This window comes from Fusarium verticillioides, chromosome 2 (genome assembly GCF_000149555.1).
Source record: "Fusarium verticillioides 7600 chromosome 2, whole genome shotgun sequence".
Classification (NCBI taxonomy): Eukaryota; Fungi; Ascomycota; class Sordariomycetes; order Hypocreales; family Nectriaceae; genus Fusarium; species Fusarium verticillioides.
In genome coordinates, this window is record NC_031676.1 from 2465604 (window position 1) to 2483113 (window position 17510).

General features: G+C 49.6%; 8 protein-coding genes across 9 annotated transcripts; 5 read left to right on the plus strand and 3 right to left on the minus strand.

Annotated features, from left to right (window-relative positions):
- Positions 1-306: 306 nt before the first annotated feature.
- Positions 307-1488, minus strand: FVEG_04178 (hypothetical protein). Its single transcript, XM_018891931.1, has 2 exons — positions 918-1488; positions 307-868 (listed from the first exon to the last, which is right to left on the minus strand). Exons 1-2 carry the CDS (start codon positions 1173-1175, stop codon positions 527-529), a joined length of 600 nt encoding a protein of 199 aa, XP_018748531.1. The 5' UTR covers positions 1176-1488; the 3' UTR covers positions 307-526.
- Positions 1489-3826: 2338 nt separating this feature from the next.
- FVEG_15422 (hypothetical protein) lies at positions 3827-3976 on the minus strand (the record flags this gene model as incomplete). The annotated part of the gene is made up of 1 exon (XM_018904548.1): positions 3827-3976. The coding sequence occupies one exon, from the start codon at positions 3974-3976 to the stop codon at positions 3827-3829; it is 150 nt and encodes a 49-aa protein (XP_018748530.1).
- A 3353-nt stretch (positions 3977-7329) lies between these two features.
- Positions 7330-7782, plus strand: FVEG_15421 (hypothetical protein; the record flags this gene model as incomplete). The annotated part of the gene is made up of 1 exon (XM_018904547.1): positions 7330-7782. One exon carries the CDS (start codon positions 7330-7332, stop codon positions 7780-7782), a length of 453 nt encoding a protein of 150 aa, XP_018748529.1.
- A 630-nt stretch (positions 7783-8412) lies between these two features.
- FVEG_04177 (hypothetical protein) lies at positions 8413-9759 on the plus strand. The gene is made up of 2 exons (XM_018891930.1): positions 8413-8661; positions 8739-9759. The coding sequence occupies exons 1-2, from the start codon at positions 8647-8649 to the stop codon at positions 9501-9503; spliced, it is 780 nt and encodes a 259-aa protein (XP_018748528.1). The 5' UTR covers positions 8413-8646; the 3' UTR covers positions 9504-9759.
- A 55-nt stretch (positions 9760-9814) lies between these two features.
- Positions 9815-13069, minus strand: FVEG_04175 (hypothetical protein). Its single transcript, XM_018891928.1, has 3 exons — positions 12888-13069; positions 12746-12836; positions 9815-12687 (listed from the first exon to the last, which is right to left on the minus strand). Exons 2-3 carry the CDS (start codon positions 12798-12800, stop codon positions 11678-11680), a joined length of 1065 nt encoding a protein of 354 aa, XP_018748526.1. The 5' UTR covers positions 12801-12836; positions 12888-13069; the 3' UTR covers positions 9815-11677.
- FVEG_04176 (hypothetical protein) lies at positions 10626-11426 on the plus strand (the record flags this gene model as incomplete). Its single annotated transcript, XM_018891929.1, has 1 exon — positions 10626-11426. The coding sequence occupies one exon, from the start codon at positions 10626-10628 to the stop codon at positions 11424-11426; it is 801 nt and encodes a 266-aa protein (XP_018748527.1).
- Positions 13070-13459: 390 nt separating the features above from the next.
- FVEG_04174 (hypothetical protein) lies at positions 13460-14585 on the plus strand. 2 transcript variants are annotated; one of them, XM_018891926.1, is made up of 2 exons: positions 13460-13562; positions 13617-14585. In XM_018891926.1, the coding sequence occupies exon 2, from the start codon at positions 13667-13669 to the stop codon at positions 14018-14020; it is 354 nt and encodes a 117-aa protein (XP_018748524.1). In that variant the 5' UTR covers positions 13460-13562; positions 13617-13666; the 3' UTR covers positions 14021-14585. The 2 variants fall into 2 exon arrangements, with proteins under 2 accessions (XP_018748524.1, XP_018748525.1); XM_018891927.1 differs by having other exon boundaries at positions 13464-13562; positions 13625-14450.
- Positions 14586-15529: 944 nt separating this feature from the next.
- On the plus strand, positions 15530-17498 carry FVEG_04173 (hypothetical protein). The gene is made up of 2 exons (XM_018891925.1): positions 15530-16033; positions 16087-17498. Exons 1-2 carry the CDS (start codon positions 15892-15894, stop codon positions 17076-17078), a joined length of 1134 nt encoding a protein of 377 aa, XP_018748523.1. The 5' UTR covers positions 15530-15891; the 3' UTR covers positions 17079-17498.
- Positions 17499-17510: the final 12 nt, after the last annotated feature.

A 17510-nucleotide genomic window follows, 5' to 3' on the forward strand; every position in this document is an offset into this window, starting at 1 on the left:
GTCAACTGTTTCCAAACGCTATATTCGAGCATAATTGTTCATTCAAAGGCCGGCCCGGTTACTCTACTCTCGGGATTTTCAAGCAAAATGCCGATTCAACCCCGAAGGCAAAGCATCAACAATTATAAATCCTATTGCGGGGGCCCGAACCCTTAGATGTTACGAGATGGTTCTAAACTCCTTGAGCACGACCCGGAGATGGTTCTCCGACCAAGGTAAGTGACTTGATAGTAACGGCAAGTCGCCCTCCAAAACCTGCAAGTGGTTGTCATTATAAGATTAGACATTTGGAATCTGGCGGGTAACGGGGCTCGAGGTTGTGCATCAGTCGAATAAGTACTCTGATGAACTAGTGATCGATTCATCCATTCGTTGCCTGGTGGACACAAGCTTCGGTCGGTATTCAGGCTCACAGGTATTCCAGTAAATAATAACTTCAAATTGCTCCCGCTGTTTTAAACACAGTTCCCAGACGATTTCATGAATATCATGTCGCATATGTCCCAACATCTCACCAACACTCCGCCTAGGCCATAATAACTGCAAGACCTATGATAGCGACCAGACCAGTGAGAGGAGCACCAAGAACACCAGCAGCATTATCGTCGTTGTTACCATCCTTGGACTTTGCGGAGCTGCTGTCGCTATCTGAGTCGGCGTCACCAGCGTCCACCAACTCGCCACCAAATGGCTTCTTGCCTGGGTTGACCCCAGAACTTAGCTCCGATGCGCGCTTCTTATAGTCGGAGAGAGTCTTGTTGGAGTCGGCGTTGATGATACCAACCATACCCGAGGCGCATTCTCTGCCCTGGGAGGAGTAGAAAGGCGTAGGGTCAGTGTCATTGACGGTGACCTTGAAAATCTTGTCCTAGAGAGGTGTTAGAAATCGCAAAGAGGCCCGAGGAGTCGCAACTTACGGCAGATCCGCTGTCAGTGGGAACGAACCCGGAAAAGAAGCCAGTGCCCATATCGAGAGGAGAGCAAGGGTATCGGTAATCGCCAGCAACGACGCTGTGGTTCTTGGGCTCGAAATGGAACTCAAGGACATCACCCTTCTCAGCCTCAACCTCTTCGGGGTCGAACTTGTCGTCGCTGGTAGCTGTGATTTTAATAGTCTTCGCGCTGGCCAAGTACGCCAAAACGGCTGAGGCGAACAACGTCTTGAGCGAAGGCATTATCAGTGGGTGGTAGAGCGGTGCTGTGAAACTACGTGACGCGTTGGTGCAAGAGTATAAGCTCGTGAGGATCAATAAGTAAGGCAGGTTGGCAAGTTGGGGTTTATCATTTTTATGAGAAGTTGACCGCTGCTAGCAAGCCTCTTAAAAAGATACACCGTCAGGCCAAGAGTCGCCTGTTGCCCAGCAGCCCCTGATATCAGGGCAATTTTTCCGTGTTACTTCTGACATGGGCCAGTTGATACTCTATTCTGATTGCCTAGCAGAGGAGCGAAGATCACGGTTTGACCAAGGGGAGATCAAGGAGATGCAGGGGCTCTCCGTCACGAAGGATTCACTGGTTGGTGCGTTGAGGTCGGGTACCTATTTGTTACATCGAGAGCCCTGTTTACTTGTGCAGCCCCAGCAACCAGAAGCACAAGGATAATGGCCTACCCTAGAGCTCCAGCTTACAGCCGGAAATATGTATGTTCGCCCAAGTTGACTTACGACATGCCCGATCCTTTGAGTTGACAAGGGTTTGGGTTCTAGAACTCTGTCGCAAGATAAGACAAGACTTGTTCAATGGTATCAAGAAAATGTTTCTCCAGTCTCGGACGAGATGTGAGACACATGTCTTTAAACAAGGCTGTGGAGCACAGCTGAGACCATCAGTCTAGAACGAGATGAATGCTGCAAACGGCTGAGCGGGTGTATCTATCCTTGTTGCTGATCTCGAAAGGAAACATGGGTTCCATTCACCGCTCTACGCATGTCGGTTGCGACGTAGTACGCTCATACGTGGGACCCATACATACCTCCCTCTGTGCAGCAAAAAGGTTGAACGAAGAACAAAGAACGACCTCTAGGTAAGTAAGTACACAACTACATGTGCCCTGCAGGGCAGGCATTGCAGCCTTCTCATGACTCTGATAACTTTTCAACGTCCGTTAGTGAAACGATGGTATGTGCATTAGTTAGTTGACAATGCAGGCACGCACTATGTCATGAACTCTGGCCGTTGTATGGCTTGAATGTTTTCCCATATCATGAAGCTTGTTTTCACCAAGTAACGGTGTAATGTACTCTATACATATTCCAGGTTGGTGTACTGACTGACTCAGCTCATGCCCCATCTCCCGATGGCACTTCCGGGGTCACGGAATACCGGTGCTGAGAACGGGAATGCTCCACAGGGATTCCGGGTCCGAGTGTTCAGCGGACTGACAAAGAATTAACGCTCTCCGGTCGCTGGGCATTTTCGGAAACTATGGCCAAACTTGGCCGCAAACCCGAGACCCGAAACGAGTGGTCGGGGACTCGGGGACTCGGCGTCGTCGGCCGAGAATGACTAGCTCGGACGTACGTCGAACTACCTAAAGGGACGGATCCATCGACGCCAGTCTAGATCCCGGGAATTTGATGATGGGGCTGAGCCGCATCTTTAACTTCGGCCCAATGTAATAATGAACGGGCTGCTAGATCGACGTTATGATCTGCAAAGTAAATTGAGCCCTAAACATGATCGTGATGTTGAGTGACACATGTGTCATCCCTACGGACGCAAACGATATTGTGGTTAATATCAGCAAATAGTCAGGTTGATGCAGGAATTTCAGATGGGAAAGAATCAGCTATTGCGGTATGTCATCAAATTTCCCCAGTATCCCCACATACATACGTTATGGCCTGAGGCTGAGCTGCAATGGCAAATCAAGGGGCCTAAGGATGAAGAAACATCGTTTGACAGCGTGCCTCGCGAGTCTCCTACCACATCTAGAAGAATCAATATTGTGATCCGCAAACAGCTAAGATATATGGTCTGGGTCTCGACCTTGCGTAGACTGGGGCCAAAATTCTCACGTGAAACACGAACGACATGCGACTTTCGATTCAGCATCCAAAAGATCATACAGACAAAGTGGCCAAGGGATCAAGCCACACACTAGCTGCTGTCACCGGCTATCGTGCGTGAACAAGGCCACGGAGGCTACGGTGTCTTTGAGCGTTTTAGCGGTTCATCCCTAGGGCATGCATGTCATCAATGAAATCTAGAACATCGCATTACTAACTACAATGAAGAACAAAGAGAACAATACAGTAGAATGCAGCGTAATGTTCAATAAACAATGGGCTAGAACGTTGAAGAACACAACTGTACACTACCGAATACCCAAGGTGATGGGAATATTGGATGTCCCTAGTCGTCAATGAGTTGAACAGTGCCGTGTACTTACATATCCACTTTGCTATCAGAGTTTGTCTTTATGCCTGGAATAGCTATTAAGTTACTAAGCGCTGGGTATTTACCAACAGCGTGACACAATCGACAAGACGCACGCGAGATTTCATGACCGATGTATCCCAATCGCCAACGACAGCCTCAAAAGAGGTACCTGAGAACCCGAGCCAGTAAAACTTCCCCGGATCCTCAACACCAGAACACAAATGGAACATTGGGCTCTAGACCACTGGAGACGACGAAGACTCTGCCGCGCTTTTCATCATGGTTCCAACCCCATCGACGATACGACCCCCAAGAGTCCTTTTTTCCATTCCCCAAAGTTACATTCCTCATCGACCAACCAATAGAACTCAAGTGTCAGATATGCCATCAGGCGAGCTGCCAGATCAAATCAGACGCAGAGCCGCCTGACGAAAGTACGTTTAGTCTAATGCCATGTGGTCATGCTGCTTGCTTGCAGTGCCTTGAAGGGTGGTTCGAGTATCAGGGCACTTGCCCCTTCTGCCGAGTCGATCTCATCTATCCCGGGTGTGGGCATAGAGTTCCAGTGAGACCCCTGACTAGGGAAGGACTTCATCTGCTACCAAGGACACTACCAGACCAGGGCAGGATCCCGAATTTCTGTGCGCAGTGCCTCAAAGAAACATTGTTGAGTCAAGCAGAAGAAAAACTCAAACAAGCCATAGAAGGGTTTGAAGCAACCAGACTGCGATTTTACCACACCAAAGCGGCCGGTGACAAGGCAATTATGCTGAACATGAAAGACGAGTTTGAGACGGTGCTCCGAGATGAGGTATACCTCAAACGACTAAGCACGTGGTTGACAAGCTGGTAGGGTGTCATGATGCAGGGAGTCATGACTCGATCGACGGTAGGTAGGGGTGAGATAGCCTTTGAGATGCAACTAGTACCCGCGGAAGTCGCAAAAGTACACGATACCTAGTCCGTAGCAATAGAAATTTCCTCAGCCTGCTCGAGTCAGAAAGAAAAAGGATAGACAGGGTTAGGCAGTGGCTGAAAGAAGCGGTATTGAGCAACCTAAGCTGCCACATGCTGGTTACCTGTATCTTGGGCATCATCGGCGAGGCTGCCATGTAACAACGACATTTCTCCCCCATAACCACCTGAATCGCGAATGTGACGTGGATGCTACGTATGCACATGCGTTGAGGAATAATTCCCGAGGACTTGCAAGGACGGGCCGACAATTCAGCTGTCTAGGGACCTCATGGTGGTCGATCTGGTGCATAAGCTTGAGTCGGTACTGGGTTTCGCACCTAGTGTCCGCCCAAACTGACTCGACGGCCTCTGATTGGGGGCGGCCTTGGTTTTTGATGGTTGTGAATTGCTTATCAGTTTTGTGCTCCGAGGTTGGCGTCTCGGATGTTTTGCAGAATAGGGAAACTAAACAAAGAGCCGCAGGGAGATATAGAGAGCTGAGTAATTTAGAGATGAGGGAGAATTGAAGGCAGCGCGCGGATAAGAAGGAGAGTCCGAATAGGTAGTTGAAGTGGATCTCCGGCGGGAAGAGGGGGCGCAGGGCAGACCCACTCTCAACGGCAGCTCCGTGACCGCGACGGGCAACAACGGGTCGGGACCGCAGAAATCAGTGGAAATCAAGAGTCAAGACAAGATTACAAAGATATTACAGAGTAGTGAATGAGCCATTTCCGTGTTTCTAAAGCTCTATTCACCATCGAAGCCGTCAAGATTGGGTATTTTCGAGTCTATGCTTCTCACGTTTCTTGTTTCTGACCCATACAATTCCGTGCTTGCAGCATTCTCGGCCGGGTCGTCGGAGGACCATACAATGATGGTAAGGGTATCCCCTTTCGCCTTGTCAATGGGTGTGACCGTGACGCAGCTTGAATAGTTTTTCTTATAGTCGGTCTGGGAACTGGGTTTGATGCCGGTACCCCCGCTACCACGACCGCGGCGCTGGGACTCATGCTTGTAAGTTGGACGGCCTGCTGAAGTCTCCTTTGAAACATGTAAGTGACACATCATATACGGTGAGAATAGCTAGACGTTAGGGCATTAAGCGAGAACAATGTGTATTATCATACGAGTTCTAAAGATGGCGATGAAATGACTGCCGAGGCATGAATGTGTATTCGGCAAACCGAATTTATTGTCGGCCAACAATGGCTGTAAAGGCAGTCTACTTTTTAGAAACTAGTCTAACCGAGTATTTGCCGAGGGATCATAGTACCTATATTTGATCTGATACTTAGACAGAGTTTCCGATTTTGACCATAGTGGATAAAGGTCTGTTGACAAGCAAACAGTTCTTGCAGTTGCTTGTCTTGTTACCAAGCTTTGGGTTGTTTAAACTGACCAGTCTTGCTAACCCTCAACGGTCGGCATTTGCCGAGGTGGGGACAGGGTCTGGACTTAGGCCCCTCAGCCACATCCCCGACGTTGAGTTCCAAACCCTTGGATCAGCCTTGGGGTCTTCTTCCCTGGCGAAGATCGAGATTTAGGGGGGGGGGGGGCTCAACCAATTTTAGGGAATGGCAGGCACATGACGATATCTTCGCCAGCCCAGCCCCAGGTCCGAGTTTATTGCGGTGGGTGCAGAACAGAACACACTGCGTCATATCGCGACATTGCCTAGTCATTAAGGCACAGCCAACTCAATCATACCTAAGTTACCTAGCATCCAACCTCAATCAGTAGGTACCTAGTCCATTGATGAGCAGTGCGTTCACCTGCGCAAATGTCCCTGTCCTGCTGGACTTACCCAGCTTGGCTGTTGCTTCCACCCAAGCAAATGACTGCTCAGATGCTTTCTCCTTTCACACGAATCAACTGGGACAGCTAAAAAAAAAAATATTAAAAAATTAAAAAAAAAGTTCCAGCATGCGACATCGCATAAACGTGCCTATTACAGTATGACCATGATCCGCTTGGTTTGTTCTAGGCTCGCGATCTGTCTCCCTTAATTGATCCCGGCCATTTCGACAATGGTATTACGTTCTCTGTATTTGCGCCCGCCGCGTTAGGTATTGTACTGTGCAATACGGAACTCGAGCTGTGGTTGGGCCATCTCTGTTTTAGTGTTTCCATTTGAATTTGCATCACCGCCTATTGTTTTCTCATTCTCGACTGTTGCGGTCCTAGTCATGCGCCGTGGAATCTAACCGCGATCTCATAACAGCACCGGGGATAGTGTTGAGCCACCAGACGACGCCTTGAACGGCCAGACGATACGTACTCCTACGTTTTGTTTGATGGATCTGGGTTTTTTTCTCTTTGGAAACCGGCCGTGTCGTTCCTTTTTCGGTTCCCTAGACATGAGCGACCGTGCATCGCTAGCGGCATCCATGGCTTCACATCCTGATCTCCCAGTAACTCTCCTCAGAACGCCTTTGTTCTATTTCGAAAAAAGAAAAGAACGGCGCCTCACCTCCAACAAAGCTTAGCCTTAGTGGTAGCCGGGGAATGGTGTCACCCTAGGGGTCTTGGTTCCCACAGCTCTTGTGAGATTTCCCACTACGTTGCAGGCGAAAGGAGATGCCTGTCAGCAGACTATGTGTTTTCAAGATGCCAGCCTCCACGATCACAGGCAAACACAATCGCAAAACATACGGAGGATGCAAATATACTGCCCCTTCGCCGCCGCTGATGCCGCTGATGCCGCTGCCGCCGGCGCCGGAACAGTGTTGTGCTCACACGTAACTCTGTGCCCTCCGCTATGTTGGGATTGGGATTGGGATGGGATGGGAGGGGAGGGCTTGATAATTTCATATCCTCATGTTCTCAGCGACTGAATTTCAAGGATGCGTGTTTATGAGCGCGTGGCTCAGCAATGATCTCCGTACAGCGCACCCTGTCCGTCTGACTTACACCCACCTTATCGCCACAAGGGGGCAATAACGGCTCACACCAGCCCGTCTTTTTCTGCAGCGAGGTTCGAGAGTGGGTGTGATGTGCCATTTAGTTATTAGCCATACCCTCGGAGCCGTTGCCCTCGCAATCACCGAATCATGTCGTCGTCGACGGGTTTATGCCCAACCAAGCATGATACCCATTCGCCAAATCACTAACATCGGTTTTGGGTCCTTGCCCCTCTGCCGTCCAGGCCTCCGTCATTTCAGCTACAACTCCGCTTTCCGTAAACTCAAAATCTTCTCAGCCACTACCTCCGAAGGACAGGATCCCTGGAGGCATTGCCAGTCCCCAGACACCTATTTGCTGTACGGCAATACTTCCCGTTCAATCAATTGCTTCCTGGCACAGCTGCTAGATGGTGGTTTCATGGCTTTCGATACAGTTTCTCACGTCCCCAAGTCTCATATTCTGTCGGGCCCGCCTGTATGGAGTATGTGTATACGGCTTGCTAGTGAGACACCTATCTTGAGTTTCCTCTACACCCCCTAGACTACTGTACAGGACCGACCTACGCAATGTGATCTCAACTTTACTCGCCTCTTGAGAATGGCAACAAGATATTGGACGGGGCATGTCGAGAGGAGCAATTCGAAAGTCGCGGTGTCAGCGTTCAAAGTGTGGCTTGTTAGCATTTTCCACATATCGAGTTGGTGGCGCGCTGCTCGCTCGCCCGGTTCATGGATCTCTTGCTACCGAGTTGACCGGCTCTTTGTCCTTTGCAGATTGCAATGCACCAGGGTTGCAGCTAGCTTATGACTGTTGCTTGTAGCGCAGCCCTGCAGCATATTCCCAGTATAACCGGCTGCCACTTGCATCGACTGGTCTCGTTGTCCCGCGCCGGCCCAGTGGTCTTCGTCCCAATAGGGCTGCCCCGTCCGTGGATGGGGTTCTCCGGGCCCTGGATCTCTAGAGGCACATGTATCTGATACTTCCTTCAGACTGTAGTATAGAAGCCCCCAATATCTCTTTCTTTCCTTTCGCCGTCTCCTAAAGAAACACTTGCCGCTGTGGCTGACCTTCCCATGTGGCGGGCCCTCTCGTGAGCTTATCGTCTTGAGTCTTCATAAATACCCTGGTATATGTCACCGCTGGTGCCCCATCCATCCTTTCAATAAAAGGGAAAGCGTCATCTATTAGACCTGGGTTGTTTTTCATCAAGACCACTCCAGCTTCATACAACTTGAGCTCTTGCCCATTATCCTTTGTGCCTTTCGTCGATCCTCATCGGTGTTGGTTGACTAACACCACGGCGCCGTCGCAAAGAGCTTGTTACGAGATTCGCGATCTGGCATAGATGCCGAACTCCTGTCGCATACTGACAACGCCTGTCCCGTCAAGTTATAAAACGACTAAATGTCAACGCCGGCAGTATGTGGCCCGTTCCTCTGTCCATATCCATTCCTCTTCGATCCATATTCCTAATGTTGGCATGTCCTTGTCTATAGCAAAAAGCAAACCTTGCCCGGATTAGAGATAATCAGAGGAGATCCCGGGCCCGAAGAAGAGAGTATCTCCAAGAGCTCGAGCAACGACTCCGAGTGTATGAGTTGCAGGGTGTCGAGGCGTCCTCAGAGGTGCAACATGCTGCGCGGAGGGTTGCAGAGGAGAACAGACAACTTCGTGGTCTTCTCAACCGACATGGGATCAGCGATGACTACATCAGTAGTTACTTGAACTCGGGTACAGCGTCGTCGCAGAACGATCCGGCAGCAATATCGCACTTCCCCCCCAATACTCACAGCGATAGTGTCCAATCCCTTCAGCAGGTTATAGCACCCCGGAGACCTACAGCTCTCGATACTGGCGTATCTTACGGCCTCCCTCCGCAGGAAAGCCGTGAACCATCTATCGCGAGTGGATCTACGAGCAGTTCTTCTATGTGGGAATCTGGCCAAGCTATCCAGCCACCTTCAGCATACACCCGACCACTTCCCTCCAACGTCCCTACACCAGTACCGAGGCAGTCGATAACTCCATCAATGCATCCCCAGCACTACACCTCTCAAATGTTCCCTGATCCTCAAGTTTCACGGACCGAAAGCTACCACGCTATAGCTACCCCTGGATCTTTGATGGATGATCCCCGGCGACACAGTTACTCTGTGGCACCCATGCCTGGAGATGTCTCGTCAACGATGGGTTATAGCATTCCCATGACTTCCTTTCACAACCCTGTAGGACAAGATGGTGGCCCTTCAGGACCGTGTTGACTGGATGGCCAACCAGCAGAGAGCTTTTGTCCGACCCAATGGACTTCGTTGCGCCCGGTGGCCTCAAAATCCTCTGCCATCCACATCGAACAGGTACCGACAAGTAGCTTCGTGCTGATGCAATTTGCGTGAAGTTCAAGAGGGCTTGATACAATTGCTAGGCATAAGCTCCTTCGACCTATCGATAGACTTGACCTGGCATTTTGGTGGCGATGTACATTTCCCACATAGCGATATGGGTGTCCTATCCGTCGCCCGTCTTCTCGAAACACATCCAAACCTGGTATGTGGGTGGTGTTCCATCGGATCTCTTGCCATGGCGAACTGGATAATGAAACGAAACCTGGGAGAAACCTATGGATGAACGAGCAATGAAACCCAGCGACAAGGCTGAGGTCGACATATGGTGATGTTCCTGTAGCTTTGTTCTCTACAGACAAAGATCATATTGTTGGAATGTCTTGCAGAAATCTTGTGACATAAAGCAGAAGTCGAACGTCGACAGCGACAAAACGAACAACGAACCCAAAGGAACAATGGGTCTTTCATCAGTCTTCAAAGAAAGATTGCTGATAGGGCGTTAAGAATAGGAGATACCAACACATGCTATTTCTCATATCGAATATTAATCAAGTACTCTCTCGAACCGACCGTTATACGATCATTCACTTCAGCATTCGCATCTTTGATACCGTTCACGACCTCACAAGTTGAGAATTAAAAATCCATGGCAATGCTTTCTGCCAATCTGGAACAACCACTAGAAACAAAGTGGGAAGAGCTTGACCAGATCCTATCTGCATCGCCTCTTGACGAACAAGCAGTTGAACAATCTACTGATGGCATCTTCAACACTTTGCGCTGTGCGAACATATGTCGCCTCACACCTATAAAACCTCGCCGATCCGGATGCAAAGCATTTGCAAACATCCCAAACCCTTCACTTGGGAACAGATACACAACTCCTGATGGACATCCAAGCGATAGGAGACTTAGCATCCCGTTGACTTGTCGAGTTGAGGGCATACCGCACATCAAATTATCGGTTCCAATGCTAGGATTATCCTCTGTCAAGGCAGATCACCAAGTATTAAAGAAAGATCAAAGCAAGCTACACCCAACATGGGTCAGCAAGCGAAGAAGAGGAAGCACCAGGAAGTCTCAGCGGAAAACGGGCGTTACGGTTCGTATGGTGCAGGCGAGGAAACCTCCTCAAGGTTCTCAGATTGGTTCGAACTCTTTTCAATCCTTCGGACTCGTGTCCGACGCAAAAGATTCAAGCGCCATAGTTCATGGAACAAGGGAGAGGGAGAGAAAAGGACGCGAATGTCTTCGACTTGTAGCGAAACACCTTCAATCCTGAGGCCGAGACTTCTTGGTGGCGGTGAAGAAGAAATGTTGTCTAGATGTGGTAGGGTACCGGAACATACGTCGGATGAGGTGACAGAATCCGCTGACCTCTGTCAAAAGTATGCCTACAACTTCGACCAGGTTCCTGATGGCTTCAATTCGAAGACGACTTCAGAAACAACAACGGCTTCGGAATTCCCTGAACCCGTTGTGTCACAGGATTTGACCACAAACTGGGCGTTCAGCATCGACGAGGTCAATGCTGCCGCCGCTGTCCTTACCCTTGTCTCTGACATTTGCAGACATCGTGGAAGACTGTCTCTTGAAGACCAAGTCATACTGCGTGATGCCTTCAAAAAGATGCCATACCTCTTGACACCTATAGGAAGGAAAAACGAACCCGAAGAGGCACTCATGTTTCAGATCGAGGTCTACGAGAACCCCGCATCCGCAAGCTGGGGGCCTATCGAAAGCTTCGACACTTTGCAAAATTGGTTAGAATTGCTTGGAAGATTTGACAACTGTGCTGAGCTTCAACCAAGCCAGGGACCAGGAGGTATGTTGATAGTATAAGTGGCTGGTTGCATGGGTTTAGAACCGCTGGAAAGTAGCCTGGAAATGATCGAACTGCATTGCGTGGATAACCAGCATTTAAGAGGCGCACCATGACGATACCCTTTGACTCAGGTGGTATATAATGAATTTTGAAAATTATCGAACTCCGTACCCTGCCCATAACCCCAGACCCAAGTTAATTCTGTGATACAAAGCCACATTTGTGGCTGGTAGACGTGAAAATAAAAGACAATGGCAAGATAAGATGATCACAAGAAGTAATCCGCAACTGGCTTCTTGGCAGGCATTCCTCGCGAATCTTGGGGTGCAGCTTGGAAAACCCTGTATCGCCGGGCAGGACCGCTCCGAGGAGGCAGACCGCCCTCCATCATGACTCCAGTACCGCCATCGCTTCTGCCAACATCACCATTGCTACGGGCGAAGAGACCTGTGCCAGATTCGTCTTCGGAGAGTTCCAGGACCGCAGCAACATTTCCACAGCGGTAGCAATAGTTCGGAGCAGACCACACAGTGACGATAGAGGCGTCGAACATTTCCTTGAACCCCTCCATGACAAGCTGATGCGCGCGGGCAATGAGACTCAGGTCGTTCCGATGGTTGAACACCTTGACGATATCAGCTCCAAAGAGGAAGCCTGCACCTCGTGGGGAAAGACCCCAGCCGTCGATCTCATCGGGGTCGGACCAGAGTAGATCGCACATGGCTCCTTCATGAGGGACTTCTTGTTTGCGGTCAATCAAGCGAATCTTGTCAACTGTATCGACCAATGGACTCAAACCACCATGAACACAAAGCACTGCTCCGGCTGGATTTCCCACTGAGCCACCGCTTGACCCGGAAGCGCCAGATCCCGGGGGGCCTGTCTTATCCATTGCTGTTCCGCCTGGGCTTTGGATCTGATCTTGCGAGCTGTCATCTGGCCGACGCCGGGGAAAGCGGCTCATTATAGAGCCGTTCTGGTCGCAAACCTCGATCTCGGTTTCGTCATCGACAGGTTCTACGCCAGGCGACATGGTGTTGGAGGCGCCCAATACGATCGCACCAAGCGCCAGGTAATCAAAAATGTCACAACAGTAACGCCAAACATTAGCGCTGCCGTACTTTCTTATACATTCATCGTAAAACCCGTAGACTGTGGTGATTTGACGAGATTCGTGGTTGCCGCGGATTAGTGTCATTCTATCGGGGTATCGAACTTTTAGGCAGAGCAAAAGGAGGAAAGATTCTAGTGAATAGAAGCCACGATCGACGAAGTCGCCTAGGATTTTTTATTAGAGGTGTGAAAGTTGGTTGGGTGTGATTAAGACTGGTCTTACCCATGAACAGGTAATTTGTATCTGGAACATCGCCTCCAACTCGAAAGAGCTCCATCAAATCGTGGAACTGGCCATGAATATCACCACATATCTAATAAGAGAATCAGAGATTGCTGAGCCTTCATTAAGGCATGAGGCATACCGTTACTGGTGCCGTTACAGTGACGACGTTGCCCTCTTCTATTAAAAGTTCCCGAGCTTTATGACAGAGCTCGCGGACTTGCGCTTCCGGAATCGGTCGGCATGCGCGCAGCTGCGCAATGGCCCTGAGAATGAGTTATTAGTTCAAGATCCGAAGACCGGCGATTGGGCATTCAGCCTCACTTGTCGAGGTCGCTCATCGTGAAAGGGTAGAGTTGGTAGGATGGCACGTGGGGATGCGCGCAACGCTAATCTTTAATCCTATGCCTTATCGAAGAAAATGATCATAGCATATCGTGTGCAGCCAGGAGTTGTCATGCGACGAAATGCTATGCGATGCGACGGGATTTGAGCAGATCACGGGAATGACTTGAAGGCTGGGCTCGTGTGTTGGTTGTAGTTGGGGATTTGGAGATTTCGCGATTCGCGGTGTTGAGTGACGCTCTTCGAGGTGGAAACATTCAACTGCCCCACCAATTGAATAGCTAAAGGTCGGGCTTACATTGAGCCGAGGCCGAAACAATCCCCTTCCGCCGGTAGCCAATGAGAGTCACATCAATAACTCAGGTTTGGGTGAGCCTCTACGAATTCTGGATCATCACCACAAATCGCTCGATACTGTCGGCAACGTTGACTTGGTCAATGCTTGTCTGGAGGACGATGCTACAGCTTTCATGTGAGTTCAATGGCATCTAGAACCCATTGAGACACCCGCTGACGCCCAATTGAGACCTTTAGAGTCCACACTACACCAAACGACCTCCAGACCTAACCAGGATCATGCCACCACTCCTTCACCCAAAATCGCGAATGACATCGTCGCTCTTCGCAACGACAGTCGCCGCATGCTTTCTGGTCGTCACGATCCCGCATTTGCTTCCCTGCCCTGTACCACGGGCCCGCTTCGCCGATGGAGATGTTATGGTTGACGAGAATGGTCGACGAATGAGATGGAAGAGGAAGGATACCAATCCTAAAGTCGAAGATGGGATTGTTCAGTTTAACGATGTGGTGAGCGACGAGGCAGAGAGCGCACAAGATAGAGCAAGGAGGGAATGCCCACTACCGAAACCCGGAGGCATGCTAGGCGAGTGGTTGGGATTTCACAAGAGCGACAAGGAGGTTGGACGATGACCGGCAAATGATGAGCTGACAGATCTCAAACCTATGAATCGAGCGTGGTAGCTCCCTTGGTACGCATCTGGATGCTTGAAGAGCACTCAGGGCGGCTCCCCTGGGTTCTGTCTGATATGAACTCCGTTACGATCCTACAAAAAATGGGGAAGCCATTGAAACGGATTAACAGAAGAGTGCGGTTCTTGGAGAATGGGGCCGACTGTTACTGGAGGGCGATAGCCTTCGTCGAATCCCAAGCCCTAGATGACAACATTGTTGAAACATCGGATACCTTGGCTACGCCTACCCAAGAACCATAAATTAGATATGGCAATGGAAAGAATAAAAAATCACAATTAGCTACTCGTCATAGTACATCAGTTTGCCAGATAGCCATGATGTTCCACTTGGGTGGGAAAATAATTGTGGAATGATAGTGAACGCAGGATAACCATCTATTAAGATGTTTCTCTAAATCTGAATGGCTACATTTCTACGGAGTAGCTTGCGGAGAAACACCTCGAAGTAATGAAATATTAGGTACCTTGGAAAAATAAGCTCACTACAATCGAAACAACTACATGAAGTCCAGAAAGTATACAGAGTAGGCCAGGGCTACTATTTCTCTAAGTCATAGCAGTGAGGAAAGCCTAGGATCAAGTTCATAAGATATCCCAAAATAGCCCGCTCAATTTGCTGGTATGTCGCAGAATACGTTAGCATGGGCCTAATACCAGTGGGGTTAAATCAAGGATGAGGGACGATCGGAGAATTGAAGATAGTGACAAGCGGCAAGCGAAGTTTATCTTCTCTGCAGGCTTTTTGACGAAACCTGGTCTGATGTCATGGACGCAAAGTTTCCTTAGGAAGCTTGAAAACTTGTTGATACGATATCTACGTACTTGTTCTACTTGTGTATATGGTTCGCGTGATTGCGGAACATCGGTTTGTATCGCGTGATTCCCATTGACCAAAAAACCTCGAGATTTATTCGCGTATCCGTATCAAAATCAAGCCCAGGCACAGAGACCCTGTTGCTCTGTGCCTGGAGCCTGTCAACCAAGGATCTGCGTCGCTGCAAGGAGGCAGCCAGAAGGCATGCAATGAGAACTAGGCTTTCTGGGCACGACTGGGGTTGATAGGTTGGCAAGGGTATAGTGCGAGGATGGGAGACAATGCTTACAATGCTTCATATGTATAGACAATAGAAACTGAGGACCAGGCTGCAATGAAACCTCTAGATAATAGATTGTAATGGCTGGAGATGATGGACCGTTAGGCCTCGATGATTTCATTACACACAGAAATGCATGCATCCATGAGGAACAAAGTAAGAAACAATGAATGCAAACGACCTGGAAGCGCCTTGGCGGCCTATGACGCTCTAGCGCTTATAGAGTTCAGCAGGTAATCTCACCCACTAACGGTCAATGGATGACGCCTTGGGGTCCCGACCCAGCCTGCACAGACCAGGCCATGGGCGCGTCGAAACGCCCGTCAAAAGCCTAGGTAAAAGGACGGGGGATCTCCAATCTCTAATTTCCCAGTCTATTTCGTTACCTTCCGTTCCAACTATTGTGTTTTTTGCTGTGTGTCGTGTGCGTTTTTGTGTTCATTACATTTTCTTGAACTCGAACCGTTGACGGTCACGGATACCCTTTCTCTAATTAGTACCTTCTATTGCATGGTTTTCTTCTGTAAAACACAATAGACTCGGCAGCTTAACTCAAACCCGCGTGTCGCCGGCTCAGCCGCGCTTTAACAATTCGACTGCCATGCCAGTTTGTCCTGGGTACGCTTTGCGATCGCCCTCGCCGGCTCCAATATCCAGCTGAAGACATAAACATCGCCATCGTTGGCTTCGTCGCCGCCGCCACTGATTTCACGTCATGACTTCTCCCTCTCCTCCAAGAACTGGCACTGGCACTGGCACCTATCACGACTCTCCACGGACATATGATTCTGGCCACACTCTGAGCAGCTCTGTCGCCGGCAGATCTGCCCGTCTACGCCCCCCTCGGTCCCTCCCACGTAAGCGATTTTATAAATCCATCGCTTGACTTCTCTGCTAACCCAAGAAATAGCCTGGATTGACTCCTGGGACGACAAACATGGCTCAGTAAGCGACGACCAACTGCGACTACTCCAGCCGCCCAATCGCGCTGTCCCACCACAACATAACTCGTCACCAAGTGACCCCCAAAGACGAATCTCGAAAGATGGCTTCGTCGATCCGCAAGATCCTCTCTTTGGCCAGGGCCAGGAAACGAGAGGCAAAATCCCCCATTTTATGCGCTATGGACGCGCCTCGATGCGTGGCAGGAAATGGGACCATTTGAGATCCGCAGAACCCGTCATCGTGCCGGGACATAAACCAGCGTTAACTTCACAGCCGAACATAGCGTGGCAAGACTTTGTCCTCTCTTCGTCATGGGGTCGCATGACCAACGAGGACTCGAAAGTGGTGGACGTTGAGGCTCTAAATGACCTACAACCAAATTTCAACACACCAGCCCGCCACCCGTACGATGCACAAGAAGCCAGGGTCTCACGGAAGAAGAGGACGCTAGCTCTGTACAAACGTCTATGGAATATAGCTATTCGGCACTCTCTTGCCCCTCTTGTGTTTAGACTGAGCGTCATGGTCACTTCTATCATTGCCCTTGCTATTGCAGCGCGGATTCACCAGCTTGAAGACGTTGATGACACGGATTCAGCTGAAGAGACACAATCCATAGTTGCCGTGGCCGTAGATTGCGTGGCTATACCATACATTGGATATATGATCTGGGATGAGTACACAGGCAAGCCTTTAGGATTAAGATCTGTTGTCTCCAAGATTTCTCTCATCTTGCTGGACCTCTTTTTCATTATCTTCAAGTCGGCAAGTACAGCACTTGCGTTCGAGAGCCTTGTCTATCATAACTTGTCCGATACAGCAGTGAGGAGCTTGTCAAAGGCGCTGGCAGCATTCATGCTTATGGGACTGATTGCTTGGACGATGAACTTTGCAGTCAACATATTCCGCACAGTGGAACGTCTGGGAGGAGGCGAAGATGATGGGCTGCATGGCTAGGAAAGGAAGTGAAGTGACGGTTGACTGGAGCAACGGACTCGATTTGGAAATTTAGGATACCCCTTTGAGCAGGTTGCGCTTATGGCGACTGGTAGGACTATATGGGACATTGATATCACGGTAGACCGTGCTTAGCGTTCATTGCTGCTCTCCTTTCTCTTTATTAGTATCGCAGACAACCCATTACACGTGCTAAACATGCATGTTTCTTATATTCAGAAACGACCTTGGGTTGATTGGTGAATGAATCAAAAGAACAAAGCTTAGGTAATTATGTGTCTGTTGCTGGAACACGCAGAAATGGCTCTATTTGTCGAACTAGGTAGTATCAACCACTGCCTGTGGATTACGTCCCTTACCTACGTTAGTACCCTAGGTAATACCGAGGTAGGTACCTAGTATTCATCACTCAGTCAGCACTGCACGCTCATG

What these genes read in the sequence shown, in the direction of transcription:
- FVEG_04178 (XM_018891931.1), bottom strand. Translation starts at nt 1,175, where the DNA reads ATGCCTTCGCTCAAGACGTTGTTCGCCTCAGCCGTTTTGGCGTACTTG. An exon ending in CCACTGACAGCGGATCTGCC is followed by an intron (nt 869 to 917) that starts GTAAGTTGCGAC and finishes ACACCTCTCTAG; the next exon opens with GACAAGATTTTCAAGGTCAC.
- FVEG_04175 (XM_018891928.1), bottom strand. Translation starts at nt 12,800, where the DNA reads ATGGAGCTCTTTCGAGTTGGAGGCGATGTTCCAGATACAAATTACCTG. An exon ending in TACAAATTACCTGTTCATGG is followed by an intron (nt 12,688 to 12,745) that starts GTAAGACCAGTC and finishes AAAAAATCCTAG; the next exon opens with GCGACTTCGTCGATCGTGGC.
- FVEG_04174 (XM_018891926.1), top strand. Translation starts at nt 13,667, where the DNA reads ATGCCACCACTCCTTCACCCAAAATCGCGAATGACATCGTCGCTCTTC.
- FVEG_04173 (XM_018891925.1), top strand. Translation starts at nt 15,892, where the DNA reads ATGACTTCTCCCTCTCCTCCAAGAACTGGCACTGGCACTGGCACCTAT. An exon ending in CCCCCCTCGGTCCCTCCCAC is followed by an intron (nt 16,034 to 16,086) that starts GTAAGCGATTTT and finishes CCCAAGAAATAG; the next exon opens with CCTGGATTGACTCCTGGGAC.